The 23,516-nt window shown below is 41.0% G+C and overlaps 2 protein-coding genes across 2 annotated transcripts in view; both read left to right on the forward strand.

The window, feature by feature from the left end:
* Positions 1 to 9,648: 9,648 nt before the first annotated feature.
* Positions 9,649 to 23,516, forward strand: part of LOC106610113 (uncharacterized) — a 58,647-nt gene continuing 44,779 nt past the window's right edge. Inside the window, exons 1-2 of the mRNA XM_045723199.1 lie at positions 9,649 to 9,786; positions 10,203 to 10,314. Coding sequence (XP_045579155.1) covers positions 9,697 to 9,786; positions 10,203 to 10,314 — 202 coding nt within the window. The 5' untranslated portion in view covers positions 9,649 to 9,696. The remainder of the gene's footprint in view (positions 9,787 to 10,202; positions 10,315 to 23,516) is intronic.
* Positions 10,638 to 16,264, forward strand: LOC106610106 (uncharacterized). Its single transcript, XM_014209276.2, has 3 exons — positions 10,638 to 11,106; positions 11,369 to 11,499; positions 12,411 to 16,264. The coding sequence occupies exons 1-3, from the start codon at positions 10,848 to 10,850 to the stop codon at positions 13,542 to 13,544; spliced, it is 1,524 nt and encodes a 507-aa protein (XP_014064751.2). The 5' UTR covers positions 10,638 to 10,847; the 3' UTR covers positions 13,545 to 16,264.

Here is a 23,516-nt window from a genome sequence, read left to right on the forward strand (position 1 = left end):
TATGGGCAGCGACCATGTAACGCATTTACAACATACAGAAGTGCGCTGGTTATCAAGGGGCAAAGTATTGACACGTTTTTTTTAATTGAGACGAGCTTAAAGAACTTCACTGACCATAATTTTCACTTGTCGAGTTTCGCACACGACCGGCCTATCTGGGTGATGTTTTTTCTCGCCTGAATGATCTGAATCTAGGATTACAGGGACTCTCCGCAACTATATTCAATGTGCGGGACAAAAATGAGGCTATGATTAAGAAGTTGGAGCTCTTCTCTGTCTGCATTAACAAAGACAACACACAGGTCTTTCCATCATTGTATGATTTTTGTGTACAAATGAACGAAAGCTTACGGATAATGTCAAATGTGATATAGCGAAGCACCTGAGTGAGTTGGGTGCGCAATGACTGTGGTGGAATTATTGTCATTAAAAGAAGAGACTTTTAGATTTCTTCAAAACAATCCAGCTTTATTATTAAATTATTGTAGTAACGGAGCTGGTCGGTAATCACCCCTGGAGGTGATCACTGCGAACTCAACTAGCGGGTTTGAGCCACAGCATTTTATAGCAAAGTCCATCCTCCTTCAGTCTACATGACAAACAACAGATGTATGGAATGGGTCACAAGGTTAAGATCTGTATGAAAGAGCCTTATAATTCACAGCAGACAGTATCTGCTGTAAAAACAGTTCTCATTGTGTAGAGACCAGTGTCTGGCCCCCCAACTTCATACTGGAGCCATCTCCACTCACTAGCATGAAAACTAAATACACAGACTGTATGTGGAATGTGGAAAATTATTTAAGACTGAGACTCTCCAATACAACCCAACATTGCAGAGTTATGTGCATCCTTTCAAGGACACCCTTCTCATTAACCTGTGGTGAGTTATTCACAATTTTTGATGAACAAATAAGGTTTTATATGTAAGATGGCTAGGTCAAGAGCAAAATGATTGATTATTATTATATTATTATTATTATTATTTGCGCCCTGGTCCTATAAGAGCTCTTTGTCACTTCCCACGAGCCGGATTGTGACAAACTCACACTCATTCTTATGTTTAATAAATGTATCGTATAATGTGTGTATGTGGCAGGCTTAAAATGATGGCAAAAAACAACATTTGAGAGTGCGCTGATCCTAGTGCTAGAGGGGGTACGCAGCTGGAGGTTGAATGTTTGAAGGGGGACGGGACAATAAAACATTTGGGAACCACTGCTCTACCGGATGCCCGGTAAGAACAAGGTGGATGCTTCTTCTTTCAGGGTTTTTATTCATTTTCTTCATCACTACCACACATTTGGAACACACACACACTTTGGTTATTTCTAATGGATCTTGGAATAACTGTTACTCTGAATGACTAGTGTATATAGCCTATTTATATTGCAGATTTATAACGCTTTAACTAATACCGTTTACATGTTGTGCACACCCTTGCCTTATAGAACCACAACAGTTCAACTGCTGTCCATTCCTAATTGTAACCATGACGATCACTTTTAGTCTGTGTTTATGTGGTAATGTGTGGTTGTGACCAAGAGCCAATAAAACATCTGCCTTGTTCTTGCCGGACAGCCTGTAGTGAGTCAGATCCTTAATCAGCATTAAGTACTAGCGGATGAGGGCATTCACAGCCAACCGCTCAGATTTTTATTTTCAGACCATTTTTTTTCATGGTCCTTCGTATTGCCTGATACTGACCTGGCTACAGTGAAGATGTTCCAGTATCCAAAAGAGTGTTATCAATATGCGAAGGAAGAAGACACATGTTTTTCTGAGGACTTTTTATTGTGGATATTAACCCGAATACCTGAATGTTGTGCGTGCATCGAAACGGGGCTCTGTTCTAGGCCCTCTCCTATTCTTGCTATACACCAAGTCACTTGGCTCTGTCATATCCTCACATGGTCTCTCCTATCATTGCTATGCAGACGACACACAATTAATCTTCTCCTTTCCCCCTTCTGATAACCAGGCGGCGAATCGCATCTCTGCATGTCTGTCAGACATATCAGTGTGGATGACGGATCACCACCTCAAGCTGAACCTCGGCAAGACGGAGCTGCTCTTCCTCCCGGGGAAGGACTGCCCGTTCCATGATCTCGCCATCACGGTTGACAACTCCCTTGTGTCCTCCTCCCAGAGTGCTAAGAACCTTGGCGTGATCCTGGACAACACCCTGTCGTTCTCCACTAACATCAAGGCGGTGACCCGATCCTGTAGGTTCATGCTCTACAACATTCGCATAGTACGACCCTGCCTCACACAGGAAGCGGCGCAGGTCCTAATCCAGGCACTTGTCATCTCCCGTCTGGATTACTGCAACTCGCTGTTGGCTGGGCTCCCTGCCTGTGCCATTAAACCCCTACAACTCATCCAGAACGCCGCAGCCCGTCTGGTGTTCAACCTTCCCAAGTTCTCTCACGTCACCCCGCTCCTCCGCTCTCTCCACTGGCTTCCAGTTGAAGCTCGCATCCGCTACAAGACCATGGTGATTGCCTACGGAGCTGTGAAGGGAACGGCACCTCCATACCTTCAGGCTCTGATCAGGCCCTACACCCAAACAAGGGCACTGCGTTCATCCACCTCTGGCCTGCTGGCCCCCCTACCTCTGAGGAAGCACAGTTCCTGCTCAGCCCAGTCAAAACTGTTCGCTGCTCTGGCACCCCAATGGTGGAACAAGCTCCCTCACGACGCCAGGACAGCGGAGTCAATCACCACCTTCCGGAGACACCTGAAACCCCACCTCTTTAAGGAATACCTAGGATAGGATAAAGTAATCCTTCTAACCCCCCCCCTTAAAAGATTTAGATGCACTATTGTAAAGTGGTTGTTCCACTGGATATCATAAGGTGAATGCACCTTATGATATCCAGTGGATAAGAGCGTCTGCTAAATGACTTAAATGTAATGTAATGTAATGAAATGTAAGTTGCGTGGGTTCTTATTGGGGGGTTTGACATGGTGTGTAATAATAATAATTACCACTAATTACTTAAAGTTATTTTGATAAGCTCGCAGACATATTTTCTACTATACTACCAAACTGTAATGTAAGTGTGTTGCCAATACTGCTATGCATATTGTCTATATATACACTGAACAAAAATATAAAACGCAACATGCAACAATTTCAAAGATTTTAATGAGTTCCAGTTCATATAAGGAAATCAGTCAATTTAAATACATTCATTAGGCCATAATCTATGGATTTCACATGACTGGGAATACCGATATGCATCTGTTGGTCACAGATACCTTACAAAAAAAGGTAGGGGCGTGGATCAGAAAACCAGTCAATTCCCAGTTAATTCCGAGAAGACCACACTCATACAGCGTGCCAGTGGCCATTGAAGGTGACCATTTGCCCACTGAAGTCTGCTATGATGCCGAACTGCAGTCAGGTCAAGACCCTGGTGAGGACAACGAGCACACAGATGAGCTTCCCCCGAGACAGTTTCTGTAAAAATTATTTGGTTGTGTAAAACCACAGTTTCATCAGCTGTCGTGTTTTTGGTCTCAGACGATCCCGCAGGTGAAGAAGCCAGATGTTGAGGTCCTGGTCTGGCGTGGTTACACGTGGTCTGCGGTTGTGAGGCCGGTTGGACATACTGCAAAATTCTCTAAATCTACGTTGGAGGTAGCTTATGGTACAGAAATTAACATTAAATTATCTGGTAACAGCTCTGGTGGACATTCCTGCAGTCAGCATGCCAATTGCACGCTCCCTGAAAACTTGAGACATCAGTGGCATTGTGTTGTGTGAAAAAACTGCACATTTTAGAGTGGTGTTTTATTGTCCCCAGAACAAGGTGCATCTGTGTAATGATCATGCTGTTTAATCAGCTTCTTGATATGCCACACCTGTCAGGTGGATAGATTATCTTGGCAAAGGACAAATGCTCACTAACAGGGATGTAAACAAATTTGTTCACAAAATTTGAAAGAAATAAGCTTTTTGTGCGTACAGAAAATTTCTGTGATCTTATTTCAGCTCATGAAACATGGAACCAACACTTTACATGTTGCTTTCATGTTTTTGTTCAGTGTAAGTGCCTGCTACTGCATTGGTTGCACAGGGGGTTATGCACAAGTGTACTGTTATTGCTTGTACTGGTAAATAGAGTGTCGTATGAGCATGCTACCGTGGCGCTTCTCAATGTAGCCACTTACTGTTGCTGTTGTGAACTGTAATTTACGGCTCTGTGGCGCCAGGCAGATCAGATCTTTAACTCAGCAGATTCACCAGCTTCACCAGGCTGGAGAGAGTGCCAGAAATCTTTCTCTTGTCTGTCTTAGTAATTGGTTTCTCTGTCTAGTGTTTATTATTTAGGATAATGTTATACTGCTATGTTAATAGCCCTGTTTATAGTTGTTATAATAGTGTAATGCTATGGTTATTCATTCATGTGTATTTATCCTATTTATATTGCATATTTATAACGCTTTAACTACTGTTCACAAGTTGTGCATATTTTTGCCTTGTAAAACCACAACAGTTCAACTGCTATTCACATCCATTCCTAAATGTAACCATGAAGATCACTTCCTAATGCTTTAAAAGGCTGGTCATTGCTACATCATCATCCCAGACACCATGGAGCCACTCTGATTTACATACCGCCCAAGCAACTGCTTGGCATCTGACCGTAAGGCGCTACAGAGGGTAGTGCGTACGGCCTAGTACATCACTGGGGTCGAGCTCCCTGCCATCCAGGACCTTTATTCCAAGCGATGTCAGAGGAAAGCCCTGCTGAACAGTTAGTCAAGTGGCTACCCTGACAATTTTTATTGCAGCACGAACATTTCGGGTATGAGCTCTTCTTCAGTAATGATGTCATTTCCTAAATGTTTGGCCTATTTATATACTACTACAAAAACATACAACGAAAAATAACATTCTTCATTCAGGCCTGCTGGGGCAAGAGTGCCCAAGCGGACTATCCAATATGTCTCTCTTTGGAGAAGTAATTTAGCCCCATCTTCTACCCTACGTGTCGTTAAGTTTATTTACAGGAGTGCTATCCTATTTCTGTTCATTGGATTATATACGAGGATCGAGCACTTTGTTTATCTTTCCATATCCTGACTATTTGCATTGACACCTTTTTATTTGCACTGAGTCACTGACCCTCTTGCACCAGCTCTATGTACACTCACTGGACTCTACCCACACACTGACACATACTACACTGACATTTACTACACTCCAACACACACAAAACACACTTTTACACTCTTCACATACGCCGCTGCTACTCTGTTTATTATCTATCCTTATCCATCTAGCCTAGTCCCTTTTAACCCTACCTACATATTACCTCAACTACCTCATATCCCTGCACATTGACTCAGTACCGGTACTCCTTGTATATAGTCTCGCTGTTATTTTATTGTGTTACCATTTTCTTTTTTTCAAAATGTTCTCCATTTTTATCTCTGCATTGTTGGGAAAGGGCTCGCAAGTAAGCGTATCACAATAAAGTCTACACCTGTTGTATTCGGCACGTGACAAATAAAATGTTATTTGATTTATGTAAAGGGTTATTTATTCTACATGGACCTGATACTACATTTGAAAGTTATCAAAACACTTAGTTTAGAATATCTGGTTACTCATTTTGTATTTATTCCATATACTTCTTATATTATTCTCTCTGCAATGTTGGGAAGGGCCTGTAAGTAAGCATTTCACAAACATGTTTTTATTAAATGTTTTGATCTACATACATTTAGCAATTCCCCTTTAAATATTTTTTTTTCATTGTTGTCTGCAGAATCAATCAACCAAATGTATTTTTAAAGCCCTTTTTACATCAACAGATGTGTCACGTCCTGACCATAGAGAGCCATTGTTTCTCTATGGTGAAGTAGGTCAGGGCGTGACTGGGGACTATTCTAGTTTATTATTTCTATGTGGGGTTCTAGTTTGTTATTTCTATGTTGGTGATTTGTATGATTCCCAATTAGAGGCAGCTGGGAATCGTTGTCTCTAATTGGCGATCATATTTAAGACGCATTTTTTCCACCTGTGTTTTATGGGATATTGTTTTGAGTTAGTGTACGTAGCACCTCTGTAGTCACGGTTCGTTGTTTCTTTATTTGTTTTGTTTTAAGTTTTCACTTTAATAAATAATGTGGAACGCTACTCACGCTGCGCCTTGGTCCAATTATTACGACGATCGTGACAGAATATCCCATCAAACCAGGACCAAGCAGCGTGTTCACCAGGTGAAGGATTTCTGGACATCGGAAGGAGATAATGGAGGACAGCGACGAAGACAGGGGTTCGCGGCTACAGAAAGCCCAAGGACAACCCAAGTTTATTTTGGGGGTGGGGCACATGGAGCTGGCGACTGAGCAGAGGGAAGAGCCAGAGACTGTCAAGGAGGCAATGGAGAAGTTGGGAGTGAGTGAGATGAGAGAGATGTTGTGCAAGTGTGTTCTGCTCAACATCCGACCAGAGGATCCGGTTAGCAGTCTGGTGCAACCTGTGCCGGTTCCACGCTTCTGGCCTCAAGTGCGCCTCTCCAGTCCGGTATGTCATGTGTCTCCTCCTCGCACTCTCCCTGAAGTGCATGTCCCCAGTCCGGTGCGTCCTGTGCCTGTTCCTCACACTCCCCCTGAAGTGCGTGTCCCCAGTCCTGTGCCTGCTCCTCTCACTCTCCCTCAAGTGCGCCTTCCCAGTCCGGTACGTCCTGTGCCTGCTCCTCGCACTCACCATGCGAAGTTTGTCATCAAACCGGTACCATTGATGCTGGTTCTACGCACCAGGTCTCCAGTACGCCTCCACAGCCCAGTGCATCCTGTGCCAGCTCCCCGCACTTGCCGTGTGAGGTGTGTCATCGAACCGGTACCATTAATGCCGGTTCTACGCACCAGGTCTCCAGTGCGCCTCCACAGCCCAGTGCGTCCTGTGCCAGCTCCACGCACCAGGCCTCCACTGCGCCTTCCCAGTCCAGAGCTTCCGGCGACGGTACTGTCACGACCCTGACCATAGAGAGACACTGTTTCTCTATGGTGAAGTAGGTCAGGGCGTGACTGGGGGGTATTCTAGTTTATTATTTCTATGTGGGGTTCTAGTTTATTTGTATGATTCCCAATTAGAGGCAGCTGGGAATCGTTGTCTCTAATTGGGGATCATATTTAAGACGCATTTTTTCCACCTGTGTTTTATGGGATATTGTTTTGAGTTAGTGCACGTAGCACCTCTGTAGTAACGGTTCGTTGTTTCTTTATTTGTTTTGTTCTAAGTTTTCACTTTAATAAATAATGTGGAACGCTACTCACGCTGCACCTTCGTCCAATTATTACGACGATCGTGACATAAAGTGATAAAAAGATTCATTTGGAATAATGGATTAACAGATTTTAGTGTTGAATATTCCTGGGTAGAATGTTGCATTTAGGAATTGTATATAAACCTAAAAAGTCTTAAATATTTTTTGTACTGTGTAGGCTATATGAAGTTCACAAATGCCTATTTATATTTCTAGATTTCATGCCTATTAATGCAGTTTAACAAGTTCATGCAGATTTTTAATTGAAACGTGTATGTGTGATTTTCATATGGTGTATTTAACACATCACAAAATGGGACTTAAATTGAGACTCTTTAGTATACAGTGAGGGAAAAAAGTATTTGATCCCCTGCTGATTTTGTACGTTTGCCCACTGACAAAGAAATGATCAGTCTATAATTTTAATGGTAGGTTTATTTGAACAGTGAGAGACAGAATAACAACAAAAAAATCCTGAAAAACGCATGTCAAAAATGTTATAAATTGATTTGCGTTTTAATGAGGGAAATAAGTATTTGACCCCCTCTCAATTATAAAGATTTCTGGCTCCCAGGTGTCTTTTATACAGGTAACGAGCTGAGATTAGGAGCACACTCTTAAAGGGACTGCTCCTAATCTCAGTTTGTTACCTGTATAAAAGACACCTGTCCACAGAAGCAATCAATCAATCAGATTCCAAACTCTCCACCATGGCCAAGACCAAAGAGCTCTCCAAGGATGTCAGGGACAAGATTGTAGATCTACACAAGGCTGGAATGGGCTACAAGACCATCGCCAAGCAGCTTGGTGAGAAGGTAATAACAGTTGGTGCGATTATTCGCAAATGGAAGAAACAAAAAAGAACTCTCAATCTCCCTCGGCCTGGGGCTCCATGCAAGATCTCACCTCGTGGGGTTGCAATGATCATGAGAACGGTGAGGAATCAGCCCAGAACTACACGGGAGGATCTTGTCAATGATCTCAAGGCAGCTGGGACCATAGTCACCAAGAAAACAATTGGTAACACACTATGCCGTGAAGGACTGAAATCCTGCAGCGCCCGCAAGGTCCCCCTGCTCAAGAAAGCACATATACATGCCCGTCTGAAGTTTGCCAATGAACATCTGAATGATTCAGAGGACAACTGGGTGAAAGTGTTGTGGTCAGATGAGACAAAAATTTAGCTCTTTGGCATCAACTCAACTCGCAGTGTTTGGAGGAGGAGGATTGCTGCCTATGACCTCAAGAACACCATCCCCACCATCAAACATGGAGGTGGAAACATTATGCTTTGGGGGTGTTTTTCTGCTAAGGGGACAGGACAACTTCACTGCATCAAAGGGATGATGGACGGGGCCATGTACCGTCAAATCTTGGGTGAGAACCTCCTTCCCTCAGCCAGGGCATTGAAAATGGGTCGTGGTTGGGTATTCCAGCATGACAATGACCCAAAACACACAGCCAAGGCAACAAAGGAGTGGCTCAAGAAGAAGCACATTAAGGTCCTGGAGTGGCCTAGCCAGTCTCCAGACCTTAATCCCATAGAAAATCTGTGGAGGGAGCTGAAGGTTCAAGTTGCCAAACGTCTGCCTCGAAACCTTAATGACTTGGAGAAGATCTTCAAAGAGGAGTGTGACAAAATCCCTCCTGAGATGTGTGCAAACCTGGTGGCCAACTACAAGAAACGTCTGACCTCTGTGATTGCCAACAAGGGTTTTGCCACCAAGTACTAAGTCATGTCTTGCAGAGGGGTCAAATACTTATTTCCCTCATTAAAATGCAAATCATTTTATAACATTTTTGACATGCGTTTTTATGGATTTTTTTGTTGTTATTCTGTCTCTCACTGTTCAAATAAACCTACCATTAAAATTATAGACTGATCATTTCTTTGTCAGTGGGCAAACGTACAAAATCAGCAGGGGATCAAATACTTTTTCCCCTCACTGTACATCATCTGATCTCACCCTATTCTGCATATACCCGACAACCATTATAGACTTACTAAATGTACCTACACATATCCACACATTAACAAACACCTACTGTACACATAAATAGTCAGGTTTGTCTGGCTTTTGACTTATCATAGCTGACTCATACATCATTTAGCTGACTCAACATCATTTATGTCCGCCATGATAGTTTAACAACAATGAAGTCATTCTGTAACAGTATAGTACTCAAAAGTAGTGGGGATGGGTAAACACTCCATGTTGAAAGTGTGGTTATTATCTGTGTGTGTGTGTGTGTGTGTGTGTGTGTGTGTGTGTGTGTGTGTGTGTGTGTGTGTGTACGTACCTGAGGGAGTGTTGTTCTGTGTAATCTATATCACCTGACTCTTCCTGGGGGAAGAGGTGCTGCTGGTGAAGGAGGGTGTGAGGAGGGTCTGGGGAACCCTGAGGGGACCATGGTCATGGAGGACAACCAGACTACACCTCCTCTTGAACCCACAGAGGAACCAGCTGAGCAGCACAGGACCACACACAGTCTCACTGAGGTGAGTCCACTGTGGACTCAAAATCAAATCAAATGTAATTTGTCACATGCTTCATAAACAGTAGGTGTAGACTAATAGAGAAAAAACTCTGAGCAGGAGTGCCTTTAGATAATAATAAATAAGACTATGCAGACAGATGGGAACCTGACCCTAGATCAGCACTTCTACTCTGAGATACTTTGTGGATACCAGGTCGTGATTAAATGTGTCTTAAGTCTGTACATGCCTTTGAATGATCAAACCATTAAAGAGTGTCAAGTAATCAAATCAACTAACACATTTGCAAAGTATCATATCAATTAACATGTTTGCATAGTAATCACAGCAATCCCTCATTGCACAATCAGAAGATGATCCATAGCAGGGTGCTCATATCATTCTTGATCCAACATCCTCTCACTCTGTATCTCTTACAGTCAGTAGACATGGAGGATGGGAAGCCTGATCTGCTGCCAGTCAAAGAGGAGACAATAGAAGATGAACCAGAGAGCATTGATCTGCTGAGTGGACTAAAGATGGGGGAACAAGGTCAGGTAGAAATAGCCTACATTCAGTAATATATCTTCAATGGGAGTAGTGATGCACCTGCATATATTTTTTTCTTACTGTTCTTCATTCATAAAATTAAATCAATACAACTTTAGTACTAGTGGGTGCGGGCATTCATAGCCGACCGCTCAGACGAGTTCCAGCTAGTCATTTTTTCTGTTCTGAGCTTGAAAGATACTGATTATGAATAGGAGATTTGATGTCTAATGTAAAATTCAAAGAACAGCACGCACATCCTTTTCATTTAGCCACACCCTTTGAGCTATGGCGCCAACCAATAACATCCTTTCTCTTCAGTGTAAACGGAAGTAAACCATGACCAATAACTATTTCCACGTTAGCGTTTTTCTTGTTGTTATTTAGACGATTATTAACCCCATGGAATTCAAAATATGACTAACTTTAACTGCACAGCATCACATACTTACCCCATGTAGTCTTTAATTTGCGTTGGAGACGACTTGGTTGATAGATAGTATATAGGTGACGCTAGCTAGCTGCTAAGGTTAGCTATGGCTAACTGTATGGTTTTCCACACTCAAATCGCCTCCATCATGGAGGTGCTAGCGAATGCAGCCGTGGCAGAGATCTGTAAACTCGTAGACGACGACTATGCAGTGTTTCGTTTGGAAATAACTCAAAGCCAGAAAGAAAACAGGGCATTGCGGAGGAAATTACAGCTACAAGAACTGAAGGTAGCACGGGAGCGCGTCCTCGCCAGTCGTCCCAGTAGTGTCAAGCTCGTCGACCGATACAGAGGAATGGCAAGAGGTACAATTTGCAGAAGGCCCTGATTACTTATCTAACTTGCGCAAAGACACAATATCATATTCTAACCAGATTCTTGATTTACTGCATTTCCTATTATTTACTCATTGAAAACAATATGATGCATGGAACATAATACATAGATCAATAAACAGTAGGCCTATATCAATAACTTATGAGAAGTGTTACATTACATTCACTATATAGTGTTGAGCATTGACAGTAGCTAACCTATGCACCTCTTTTCCCCCAATAACTCTTTCAGGTGAAGGACATCTCACTGGAGGCCACAGGAGCTTTGTGAAGCCAGCGGGACACAATACATGGAGAGTTGACCAACCAATCACTGTTGATGAGGGAAGTGGAACCTCAACCCAGCACGTTATTGTGATAGAGGTTAGTGAAATAATGTTGAATTGAAAATGAGTAAATGAAATGTGGCCTGTTTATTTCAGAAAGGCTCCCCTCAGCTATTCACTTGCTTACATGTACATCCTCATGTATCTGCCATAAGCAGGCATGTGCACAGATAGGGCTCTACCTGTGCAGAGCACATGTCCCTTTGCCCTTCCAGTCTCCAAAATGCCTTTTTGGGTGGTGGTATAATTTCCTCCAAAATATTTGTTGGTCATTGTTGTTCGGGAACCCAAGTTGTTGTCAAGCCCCCCCCCATTGGTTGTGCCTGTTGATCTGCCCTGTACGGAGCTTGCGCACGCCCGGTTGCTTCTATTTCAAGTCTGCCCTGTACGGAGATTGCGCACGCCCGGTTGCTTCTATTACCAAGTCTGCCCTGTACGGAGATTGCGCACGCCCGGTTGCTTCTATTACCAAGTCTGCCCTGTACGGAGATTGCTATTAAATATCAACAGTGCCACAGCAGCATAACATTTTATTAACACTTGATCACACATGATTTGGCCTACATCATCGTCAATATTCGGTCTGGTTGGCTGATACTAGCAGCTGAGAGAGGCAGAAATACAGAGGTAAATCCCAATCAGTAAAATGAATCAAGATAACTAACTAGCAGATTTACATCAATCATCAACATCAATAATCAGCTGATAGCCCAACCTCTTTTCCCAATGCCAGTCATCTCTTTAGGAGTTACTGTAACTAGCTTTCTTGCAATTTGTGATGAGTAAGTGAGTTGTTGCAGAAATAAATAGGCTTATTTATTTTAGCTTCAGAGGCATTTTGTGGGGTCTGTGCACAGCCCTGTCCATAGGGGAGCTTGTGAGACTTCCTTATGACATTTTAATCTAATTCAACTCATGTAACAATAATAGCCTCTCCTATTGTGTCAGTCTGCAGATACAGAGGCTGCAGGTCCTGGAGTCAAGCAGGAGAGGTCTGAAGGAGAGAAGGATCCACAACACGGCAGCGACATCCAGACTGGAGCGCCCCATATAGTCACGGAGGACCCCACCACCACCCCAGCGCAGCCCAGGGACATCAGTAGAACGCCGAACGCCGTCCACAAGTCTGAGACAGAGACTTTAACGAGGCTGAGGAGACTGGGCTGTCCTCCTACTCCCCGCTCAGAGTATTTACTTTACGGTAACCCGAGCCATCAGGATTCAGGTGACGCGTTACAGACTGGCAATGATCCGACCTGTTCATACGCTACAGAGACCGAGATGATACCTGGTGACGTGCCTGTGGGCTTAGATACTAATCCAATAAGAGGGGACTGGAACCAGTACAGTAGTAGTGTATACTCTGAAGGGTTCCTAGATAAGAAAGGGGATGGTCTGGTTGTAGATGAGGTGACTGTGAAAGAGGAGGGTGACGATCCTCTGACATGGAATGCAGACCAGACTCACTTAGGAGAAGGACACTCGCAGGGCAACACCAGTGACTTTTTAGACTACAGGGAAAGCTTAGAGCCAAATCCAAATATCGCAACCCACTCCCCTTTACACGCGCTCAGGGATCGCGACCCAGTGACCACGTTGATGGCACCTTCCGATTCGCACGGCCGCATCCTTTTCGATCAGGTATTGAACTCAAACGACAAGGCTAGAGTCCAGGCTGGGGAAGGGGGAGCAACATCAGGCGGTACTAAAGAGAAACGGTTCTTCTGCATGTTCTGTAACAAAGGCTTCAACTGCCCCCAGAAGGTGGAGGTCCACCAGAGGGTCCACGTAGGGGTGAAACCCTTCAGCTGTAGCCAGTGTCAAATGCGCTTCTCCCAGGCTTGGAACCTGAAGATCCACCAGAGGGTCCACACAGGGGAGAAACCCTACAGCTGTAGCCAGTGTCACATGAGCTTTGCCCAGACTTGCAACCTTAAGAGGCATCAGAGGGTCCACACAGGGGAGAAACCCTACAGCTGCCCCCAGTGTGAGAAGAGGTTCTCCCACCAGCACCAACTGAAGATGCACCTAAAGGTCCACACGGGAGAGAGGGCCCAGTATTACCCCCCTGAATCACGGTAACTAGGCTACTCCAAAACTGCCCTCTGTAAATGAATGGCTCTGATGGGCATTAGAAGCCTGTCAAACTTGCTAATAGCCTGATACTCAGCGCTCTAGTTAAAATTATAAAGTGTTGCATTCTGAAAACGCAGGTGTATTGACCATGACATTCAATTTCATGTTCCACATTTTTATATTTAAATAGACTCGCTGCTATTATCCGAAACGTCTCATCCATCCTCCAAACCTCGCTCTCGCTCTCTCTGGGCTCTGAATGAGTGGGAGAGGAGAGTAAAATGCATTGTGATTGCAACATTTCAAATTGCAATTGCGAAAAAATGACAGTTTAATAGGCCTACTGTTGTGACTGTTGGAGAGAGGAGGGTCTCAGCTTTCTGTAGGTATTACATTTACTTCTCAACTCTCAATATGGACTGCTGGAGCAGCGTTTTTTAACCAAAGTATCTGGTAGGCTATGGCTTTGAGATATAGCTTATATGGAACGGTGCGCAGGAAGCGCACATCTGCCATTTGCAGTGATTGCGTAAGCCTATAGACATCATTGGGTATGCTGCGAAGTTTAAGACATTACATTAACTGTTAGATTAATCAATTACGCAGCTAACTAGCGGCATATTATATTTAGCAGTCTAGCTGATGCATAATAGGGGAATTCTGACCAGAGTTAAGCGCGCGTAAATGGAACGCAATTCCCTTAAGTTTGAGAATAGCATCTAGATCTATTTGACCTAATAATCGCTGGAGACGAATGTGAAACCAGTCATATGGCAGTACTGAAGCATATCTACATATCAACTTTCCCACAGAAAAGTTTATGAAATGTTGTGCCATTTATGCAGAATTGAAGTTGTACAGCCTTTTAACTTTCAGAGAGGGGCACTCTCTAATGTCTTAATTATAGGCTACCCTGGCCTTCTGTTTCCTATTTCTGTCATGTTAAATATTAGCCACTATCAGTATCTACAGTCAGTAGGCCTAATAACCACACATATCCAACTGCCAATTTACTGTTAGTTCCCTTCATTTGGTATAGCCTACATAATCATTCCATTTAATTACATTGTTTTGTTTACCTTCATTTGCTTCCTCTGTAAACACTGTCATGGCTGTGTGCTTGTTGCTGAGGATCATTAGTAACAGTTGGATCACGTAAAAATAAATAAATAGGCTAATTAAGTTCATTAAAGCACTGTTTTCTTACTTTTGTGCGGTTTATGCGCTCCCAATCAATTTTTTTCCACAGGTGCTTAGGGTTCATGAAAATGCAGCCTACCTAAAAATGTCTGTGTCGTTATTCAAAATGTTAATTGTAGGCCTATGTCCTACCAAGTTGATTTATGCACTATAGAATGTTTTAATTATATGCCCAGGCTTTTCTCAGTTTATTTTTTATTTTTACAGTTTATAATGTTAAATATTATCCATTAAATCTGGAGCCACTGCCAGTAATACCCACATTCATTTGTAACTGTCACTTTAGTGTTAGTTTCTTTCAATTTGTAGCCTACATTTCTCATCCTTCATTGCCATTCTATTGACCTTTCTTTCCTCTGTCACGTCCTTGTAAATTGTTCCTGAGTCGCTAGCATTAGTGGCTCATATCAGGCTTACGTTCTGCAATAATTTGGGACATGTAGCCTAATTAAATCATTATGGAACTGAGACCACACTTAGCAGTTTAAACCTGGTGCACGGTTCATGATTACTGGATCAGTCATTAGGCTACAAATCCATGATTAGTAAGGGATAATGTATTTATAGGAATATTCTTGAACCCCTATTGTACAATTTTCTCACCTTCCAATATCTCATAGATTGAACTTGAATATGGCAACTTTCAGGATCAATATTTTGCGTGTAAAGGCTTTCCAAACCTGTTTTTTTGTGATTCATAAATACTTTCCTTACCCTAAATAATCTACAGGATTGGTGCTGAAACGGAGGTGAATATGCATACATTTAGATGGCTTTCTTTCAATGATCCCTAATATTCTGAACCTGTTCTCTCTATATATTCTAGTGAGTCTGTTGACCAAGTTCTAACTAAAAAGGTACAGCGTATTTAAAGGGATGGCTTAAGATAAATGTACTGAAAACCCCATTGAATGGAAACTCCACGAGAAAATCTGTTGGCCAGCAAGTGGGAGGGTTTTCAGCAGTTGAATGAACCGCACCTGCAGAGTGCATTACGCGACTGAATAAGGTAACTCTGAATACCAAATACTGACACCGACAGCATCATTGCGTTTTGGTACATCAGAAGTACATTCATTTCCAATGGAATGCTGCGTTTGCCTTGCAGTTTCAGTGCGTTCTGTGTGGTACACACCAATGTATACATCAAATTGTATGCTAGACTTCACAGAAATAGTAGGAAAAGGTGAATGTTGGAGTTTTGATGCACACATCCACCAAACATGTTGGATTACGTATTGAAAAATGTTTGACTGCTGAATGTATTACGCAGCGTTGATGTAATTAGCTGTCGGTCTGATTTGAGGTTTCAGAAGTGCATAGGAAACTCGTACATTTCCTAATTCTGAATCTGCCCCTTTTGAGTTTCCACTTCATCAGATGGTGAATTAGACCAAATCCATTTGTTATATGTTTTATCAATAAGATGTCCCTACTGTTGGTGAGTGCATCTGTCATTTCAACTGAACATTGTGGTTACATTAATGAAGAATGAAATCAAATAAATCGTATTCATAATGAATGAATGATGCGTGTCAGGAGCTTTTCATTTTCCCAACACACCTATTATAGCGTTCTTATTTCATTAACACTGTCCAGTACAAGCATATTAAGGCAGTACAAGCATATTAAGGCAATACAAGCATATTAAGGCAATACAACCAACGGCAAATTGAATGCACAGAATAAGAGACTAATGAACTGTGTACACAGTCTAGGCAAGAAAATGAGCTCATGACCTTTTTTTGCGACTTTCAAATCATCAGACAGTAGTTGCATCATGCAGCCAATATGTTTTGATTTGTAAGAGGTTTGTATCACAACTAAAGTAGGCAAATAACTCGAAATTAAGTGTATAGGACCTGTTTTAAATGATCACTTTTTACATTCCACACAGAATAGCCGCTCCATGTGCGCACTGGCTAGGCAATCATTAGATAAAAATATCCTTTCTATTTTATTCAGCTATCTTCATTTATTCTTCTTACTATAAAGTTATATAATATACACTACCGGTCAAAAGTTTAACACCTACTTGTTCAAGGTTTGTTATTTAATTTGTTTTACTATTTTCTATGTTGTAGAATAGTAGTCAAGACAAACTATGAAATAAGACATGGAATCATGTAGTAAACCATGAAAGTGTTAAACAAATCAAAATATATTTTAGATTCTTCAAAGTAGCCACCCTTTGCCTTGATGCCAGCTTTACACACTCTTGGCATTCTCTCAAGCAGCTTCATGAAGTACTGTAGTCACCTGGAATGCATTTCAATTAACAGGTGTGCCTTGTTAAAAGTTAATGTGTGTAAGTTCTTTATTTCTTAATGTGTTTGAGCCAATCAGTTGTGTTGTGACAAGGTAGGAGTGGTATACAGAAGATAGCCTTATTTGGTAAAGGACCAAGTCCATATTATGGCAAAACAGCTCAAATAAGCAAAGAGAAACGACAGTCCATCATTACTTTAAGACATGAAGGTCAGTCAATCTGGAAAATTTGAAGAACTTTTAAAGTTCCTTCAAGTGCAGTCGCAAAAACCATCAAGCGCTATGATGAAACTGGCTCTCGTGAGGACCACCACAGGAATGGAAGACCCAGAGTTACCTCTGTTGCAGAGGATAAGTTCATTAGAGTTAACTGCACTTCAGATTGCAGCCCAAATAAATGCTTCACAGAGTTCAAGTAATCAACACATCTCAAAATCAACTGTTCAGAGGAGACTGCGTGAATCAGGCCTTCATGGTCGAATTGCTGCCAATAAACCACTACTAAAGGACACCAATAAGAAGAAGAGACTTGATTGGGCCAAGAAACATGAGCAATGGACATTAGACCGGTGGTACTCTGTCCTTTGGTCTAATGAGTCCAAATTGGAGATTTTTGGTTCCAACCACTGTGTCGTTGTGAGACGCAGAGTAGGTGAACGAATGATCTTCGCATGTGTGTTTCCCACCATGAAGCATGGAAGAGGAAGTGTGGGGGGTGCTTTGCTTGTGACACTGTCAGGGATTTATTCAGAATTCATGGCACACTTAACCAACATGGCTACCACCGCATTCTGCAACGATACACCATCCCATCTGGTTTGCGCTTAGTGGGATTATCATTTGTTTTTCAACAGGACAATGAACCAAAACACACCTCCAGGTTATGTAAGGGCTATTTGACCAAGAAGGAGAGTGATGGAGTGCTGCATCAGATGACCTGTCCTCCACAATCTCCCGACCTCAACCCAATTGATTTCATTTGGGATGAGTTGGACTGCAGAATTAAGGAAAATCATCCAACAGGTGCTCAGCATATGTGGGAACTCCTTCAAGCTGTCAAGGCAAAGGGTGGCTACTTTGAAGAATCTAAATCTAAAATATATTTTGATTTGTTTAACACTTTTTTGGTTACTACCTGATTCCATATGTTTTAAAAAAAATAGTTTTAATGTCTTCACTGTTATTCTATAATGTAGAACATAGTAAAAATAAAGAAAAACACTAGAATGAGTAGGTGTATCTAAACTTTTGACTGGTACTGTATATCATGAATCGGTTTGGAAAAAATAGAAATATGATTTTTAGACCATATCGCCCAGCCCTGGTCCTGTTGGTTGCAGACTTGGTGCACTGGTACCGCTTGCCGTGCGCAGTGGTGTGAAGTACTTAAGTAAAAATACTTTATAGTACTTCTTAAGTCGTTTTTTGGGGGTATCTGCACTTTACTATTTATATTTTTACTTCACTACATTCCTAAAGAAAATAATTTACTTTTTACTGGGTACATTTTACCTGACACCCAAAAGTATTCGTTACATTTTGAATGCTTAGCAGGACAGGAAAATGGTCCAATTCACACATTTATCAAGACAACACATGGTCATCCCTTCTGCCTCTGATCTGGCGGACTCACTAAACACAAATGCATCTTTTGTAAATTATGTCTGAGTGTTGGAGTGTGCCCCTGGCTATTCATACATTTTAAAAACAAGAAAATGGTGCCATCTGCTTTGCTTAGAAGAAGGAATTTGAAATGATTTATACTTCTACTTTACTTTTGATACTTAAGTATATTTTAGCAATTACATTTACTTTTGATACTTAAGTATATTTGGAACCAAATACTTTTAGACTTTTACTCAAGGAGTATTTTACTGTGTGACTTTCACTTTTACTTGAGCAACATTCTATTAAGGTATCTATACTTTTACTCAAGTATGACAATTGGGTACTTTTTCCACCACTGGCCGTTTGGCAGCAGAGAGAACTGTCAATGGCTTGGGTGGCTGGAGTGTTTGAAAAGTTTATGGACCTTTCCCTGACACCACCTGGTATAGAGGTCCTGGATGGCAGCGAGCGCGGCCCCAGTGATATACAGCTGTAGAACTTTTTTAGGATCTGAGGGCCTCCTAAAAATCTTTTCAGCCTCATGGGGGGAAGAGGCGCTGTCATGCCCGCTTCACAACTGTGTGGGTGTGTGTGGACCATGTTAATTCCTTAGTTTCTGAGATCAGCACTCCTAATCTGAGACTCTTTGTGGATACGGGTCCAGGTCTTGATAAATTTTGTCTTAAGTGTAAGGACCATGCATTTGAATGATCAAACCATTAAAAGAGTGTCTAGTAATCAACTAACACGTTTTTATAGTATCAAATCAACACATTTTTGCGTAGTACACATAGCAATACCTAATTTCACAAACAGAAGTTGCTCCATAGCAGGGTGCTCATATCAGATTTCTTGATCCAACATCCTCTCACTCTGTATCTCTTAGACATGGAGGATGGGAAGCCTGATCTGCTGCTAGTCAAAGAGGAGACAATAGAAGACGAACCAGAGAGCATTGATCTGCTGAGTGGACTAAAGATGGGGGAGCAAGGTAACGGAGAAATACATATAGCCCATATAGTCTTCCGATGCTCGTTCCCCCTCATAGCATAGCACCAGTTTCAATCCAAGTACCAATACCGTTCCGCAAACTCCAGGCGGTGCTATGGTGAGATGACTTGAAAATAAAGCATATGCAGAAAACAACCTAATCTCATACCTACTGTAAAATATGATGGTGGATCTTTGATGTTATGGGGCTAATTTGCTTCCACTGATCCTGGGGCCCTTGTTAAGGTCCACGGAATCATGAACTTGACTGAACCCCAAGCACACATCAAATTCCACAAAGAAATGGTTAATTGACCACAAAATCAACATTTTGCAATGTCCATCTCAGTCTCCCGACCATTGAAAACCTATAGTTTAATTGAAGAAGGCAGTCCATAAGCGCAGACGAAGGATTTCAAGGATCTGGAAAGATTATGTATGGAATGGTCTAAGATCCCTCCCAATGTGTTCTCCAGTCTCATAAAACATTGTCCTTGCAAGGGGAGGGTGCTGGAGTATTGAAAACATATATTTTTTAAAAATGTATTGTATTTTTCATTCTCTGACCAGTTGTGTTACTATAAAACCACTCAGGGATTTCACCATGAGGCCAATGGTGATTTTAAAACAGTTACAGAGTTAAATGGCTGTGATAGGAGATAACTGAGGATGGATCAACAACATTGTAGTTACTCCACAATATTAACATAAATGACAGTGAAAAGAAGTTAGCTTGTAAAGAATAAAACATATTCCAAAACATCTATCCCGTTTGCAATAGGCACTCAAGTAATACTGAAAGAAATATGGCAAATTAATGCATTTTTTTGTCCTGAATACAAAACATTATGTTTGGGGCAAATCCAACACAATACATCACTGAGTACCACTCTTCATATTTTCAAGCATGGTGGTGGCTGCATCATGTTATGGGCATGCTTGTCATCAACAAGGACTAAGGAGTTTTTTAGGATACAAATAAACAGAATAGAGCTAACCACAGGCAAAATCCTAGAGGAAAACTTGATTTAGTCTGCTTTACAACAGACACTGGGAGACAAATTCACCTTTCTACAGGACAATTACCTAAATCACAAGGCCAACTATACACTGGAGTTGCTTACCAAAAAGACATGAAATGTTCCTGAGTTTTGACTTAAATCAGCTTGAAAATCTATGGCAAGACTTGACAATGGCTATCTAGCAATGATCAACAACCAACTTGACAGAGCTTGAAGAATTTAAAAAAGAATGATGAGCAAGTATTGTACAATCGTGGTGTGCAAAGTTCTTAGAGACTAACCCAGAAAGACTCACGGCTGTGAGGTGATTCTACCATGTATTGACTCAGGGGGTTGAATACTTATCTAATCAAGATATATTATTGTTTATTTTACATTTATTTAAAAAAGTTAGCATTTTTATTCCACTTTGACAGAGTATTTTGTGTAGATCTTTGACAAAAAATGATGATTAAATCCATTTTAATCCCACTTTGCAACACAAAAAAAAAATTAAAAAGTGAAGGAGTGTGAATACTTTATGAAGGCACTGTAGCTCAATATTTGAATTATTAATTGTAGTATTTTTTGCTAATCTTAATCAAGGGTGATAATAATTATGGAGGTGACTGTACATATACAGAACATAATATAGGGCCCTCAAACTGAAGTCTGGACCTCGAAGCCAGTTCCAATGTGCTTTTTCATTGTTACCCTCTAAATCAGGGACTAATTTAGACCTGGGACACCAAGTGTGTGCAATTAATTATCAGGTGGAACAGAAAACCAGCATGCTCCGGGCATCACAACGGGTAAATTAAGGTTGGGTTTTGATTTGACAAGATCCATTTGCCCACTAACATGGGGTTTACAGCTGCAGTGGCTGCGTTCTATACATTAGCATAGACAGACAGTGAGACAGACATGCCTAGTAGCTCCTTAGATGTAAAATTGTGCAACTAAAACGTCAAAATTAATGAAAGATTTTTTGAGTTATCTTAGTTAGATTCATTCTGGGGATTCTGAGGACGTGAAATAGGATTCTGCATCTACAGTGTTTCATTGGGGACTTTCATTAACCAAATGGGGAATCGGTCAGGAAACACACTTCAAAGACTGAAATCTCAACTCCATTCCAAACACTTAAAAGACACACCCTATCCCCTCAGCCCTCAAATTAAGTGGACACTTCTGATGACGTGTCATGACGCCTGACGAGTATACACTTGCAGGGCAAGGGAGGAAGAAGGATTTTTAAATGGACCGCCCTTGCCTAGAAATACGTCACTCGTTCATCCCGCGATGATTGTGTTTTCAGCCACCGTAGCTAGTGGCTGCTTTATATGCGCTACAGTCAATTATGATTGCATGTCAATTTCTACTCATGAACTATATAATTATTAATATACGCCTACCGTATGATAGCTAGCAAATTAATTCGCTGACTAACGTTAGCCTGCCCAGCTGGAACTTCTAAAGAAGGAAAATGTTTTCTTTCTACAATATCCAAAAGTTAACCAAACAAAAACATATTTACTTTTTACGAGACGTGTTTGTGCCGTCGTGTGCATTAGTAGTACAATTTCTAAATGATTTGAATTAGTTTTTACTTACACTTGTACGTTGACTTATCAATCTTTTTATTTTTATTTTATTGTAACAATAATAACAATATTACACATCAATACAGGGAAATTCCGGTGAATACAATAGGAAAAATGAAATAATAGAACACCATAGAATAATTCAGGACATCATTATTAATATATGACAAGGCAATGAAACATTAACAGACATTCAGAGACATGACTTCTAATAATTTTCCCAACTTTTTAAGTTTCACAAGTTTGAGGGTTTTATAAAATTGTAACAGTTCAATGGAGAAAAAAACCTACAAAATAAGGAATTTTTCCACCCCATTTACATTTGTGAATATAATATTTGTCCAAGGGAATAATAATGTTAATAAAATAGTTATCGGAATTACAAGGATAAGCATAATGCCATTTAACATCATCAAAGGTAAACATAGGTAATTCTGGAGATTTTATACACAACCATTCATGAATTTCAATCCATAGTTTACTAGAATGGCGTCATGAAAAAAATAAATGCTCTATAGATTCTGAATCAGAGTAACAAAAAACACAAGGCATTTTGTCAAAATTGACTCTTTTGTGCAAGAAATCATTAACAGAGTAGATGGAAGAAAATATTTAAAAATGTGTTTCTTTAACTTTTGGGATAACTGAACAATTAAGGTAAAAGGTAGTCGCTTTTGACGAAAGCATGGGTTGGTCACTTCCATAGCAATATATTGAATTATAATCACCAAAAATGACTTAATTAACTGGCAATCATATCCACGTATTGTTGCATTTTTAATCCAAAAGATTCAAGTCATTAATTTGTAAACTTGGAAAAGAGAGAACAACCTCGTAATATAACAAAGTGTTCTTAATAAGTCCAAGTAAAGGAAGTGGAATTGCTTTGCAAACCTGAAATTTACCAATGAACTCAAACTTCCCAGTGTTGTTTTTCCAAATCACAAACATAATTAATACCCTTGTCAAACCAAAGGCCTTTGAAAATGGATTTCCTATTAATTTTAATAACTCTATTATTCCAAATCAGTGTTTTTTGGGGGGAAACATTGTGCTTGAATATCATTTTCCAGAAAAATAACATTTGCTGGTGAAACTTAAACAATTTCACAGGTAATTTTGGAGGGTCAAAATCACATTTCATTAGGAATTCAAGTCCACCAAGTTTATTAAACAGACTGTTAGGGATATGATACCACCTAGAGGTAGGATTAGACAGACATCATTTCAACCATTTAACCTGTTGAGGCTCGGGGGCAGTATTGAGAAATTTTGAAAAAAAATATGTGCCCATTTTTAACTGCCTC

This window comes from Salmo salar, chromosome ssa08 (assembly GCF_905237065.1).
Source record: "Salmo salar chromosome ssa08, Ssal_v3.1, whole genome shotgun sequence".
Lineage (NCBI taxonomy): Eukaryota > Metazoa > Chordata > Actinopteri > Salmoniformes > Salmonidae > Salmo > Salmo salar.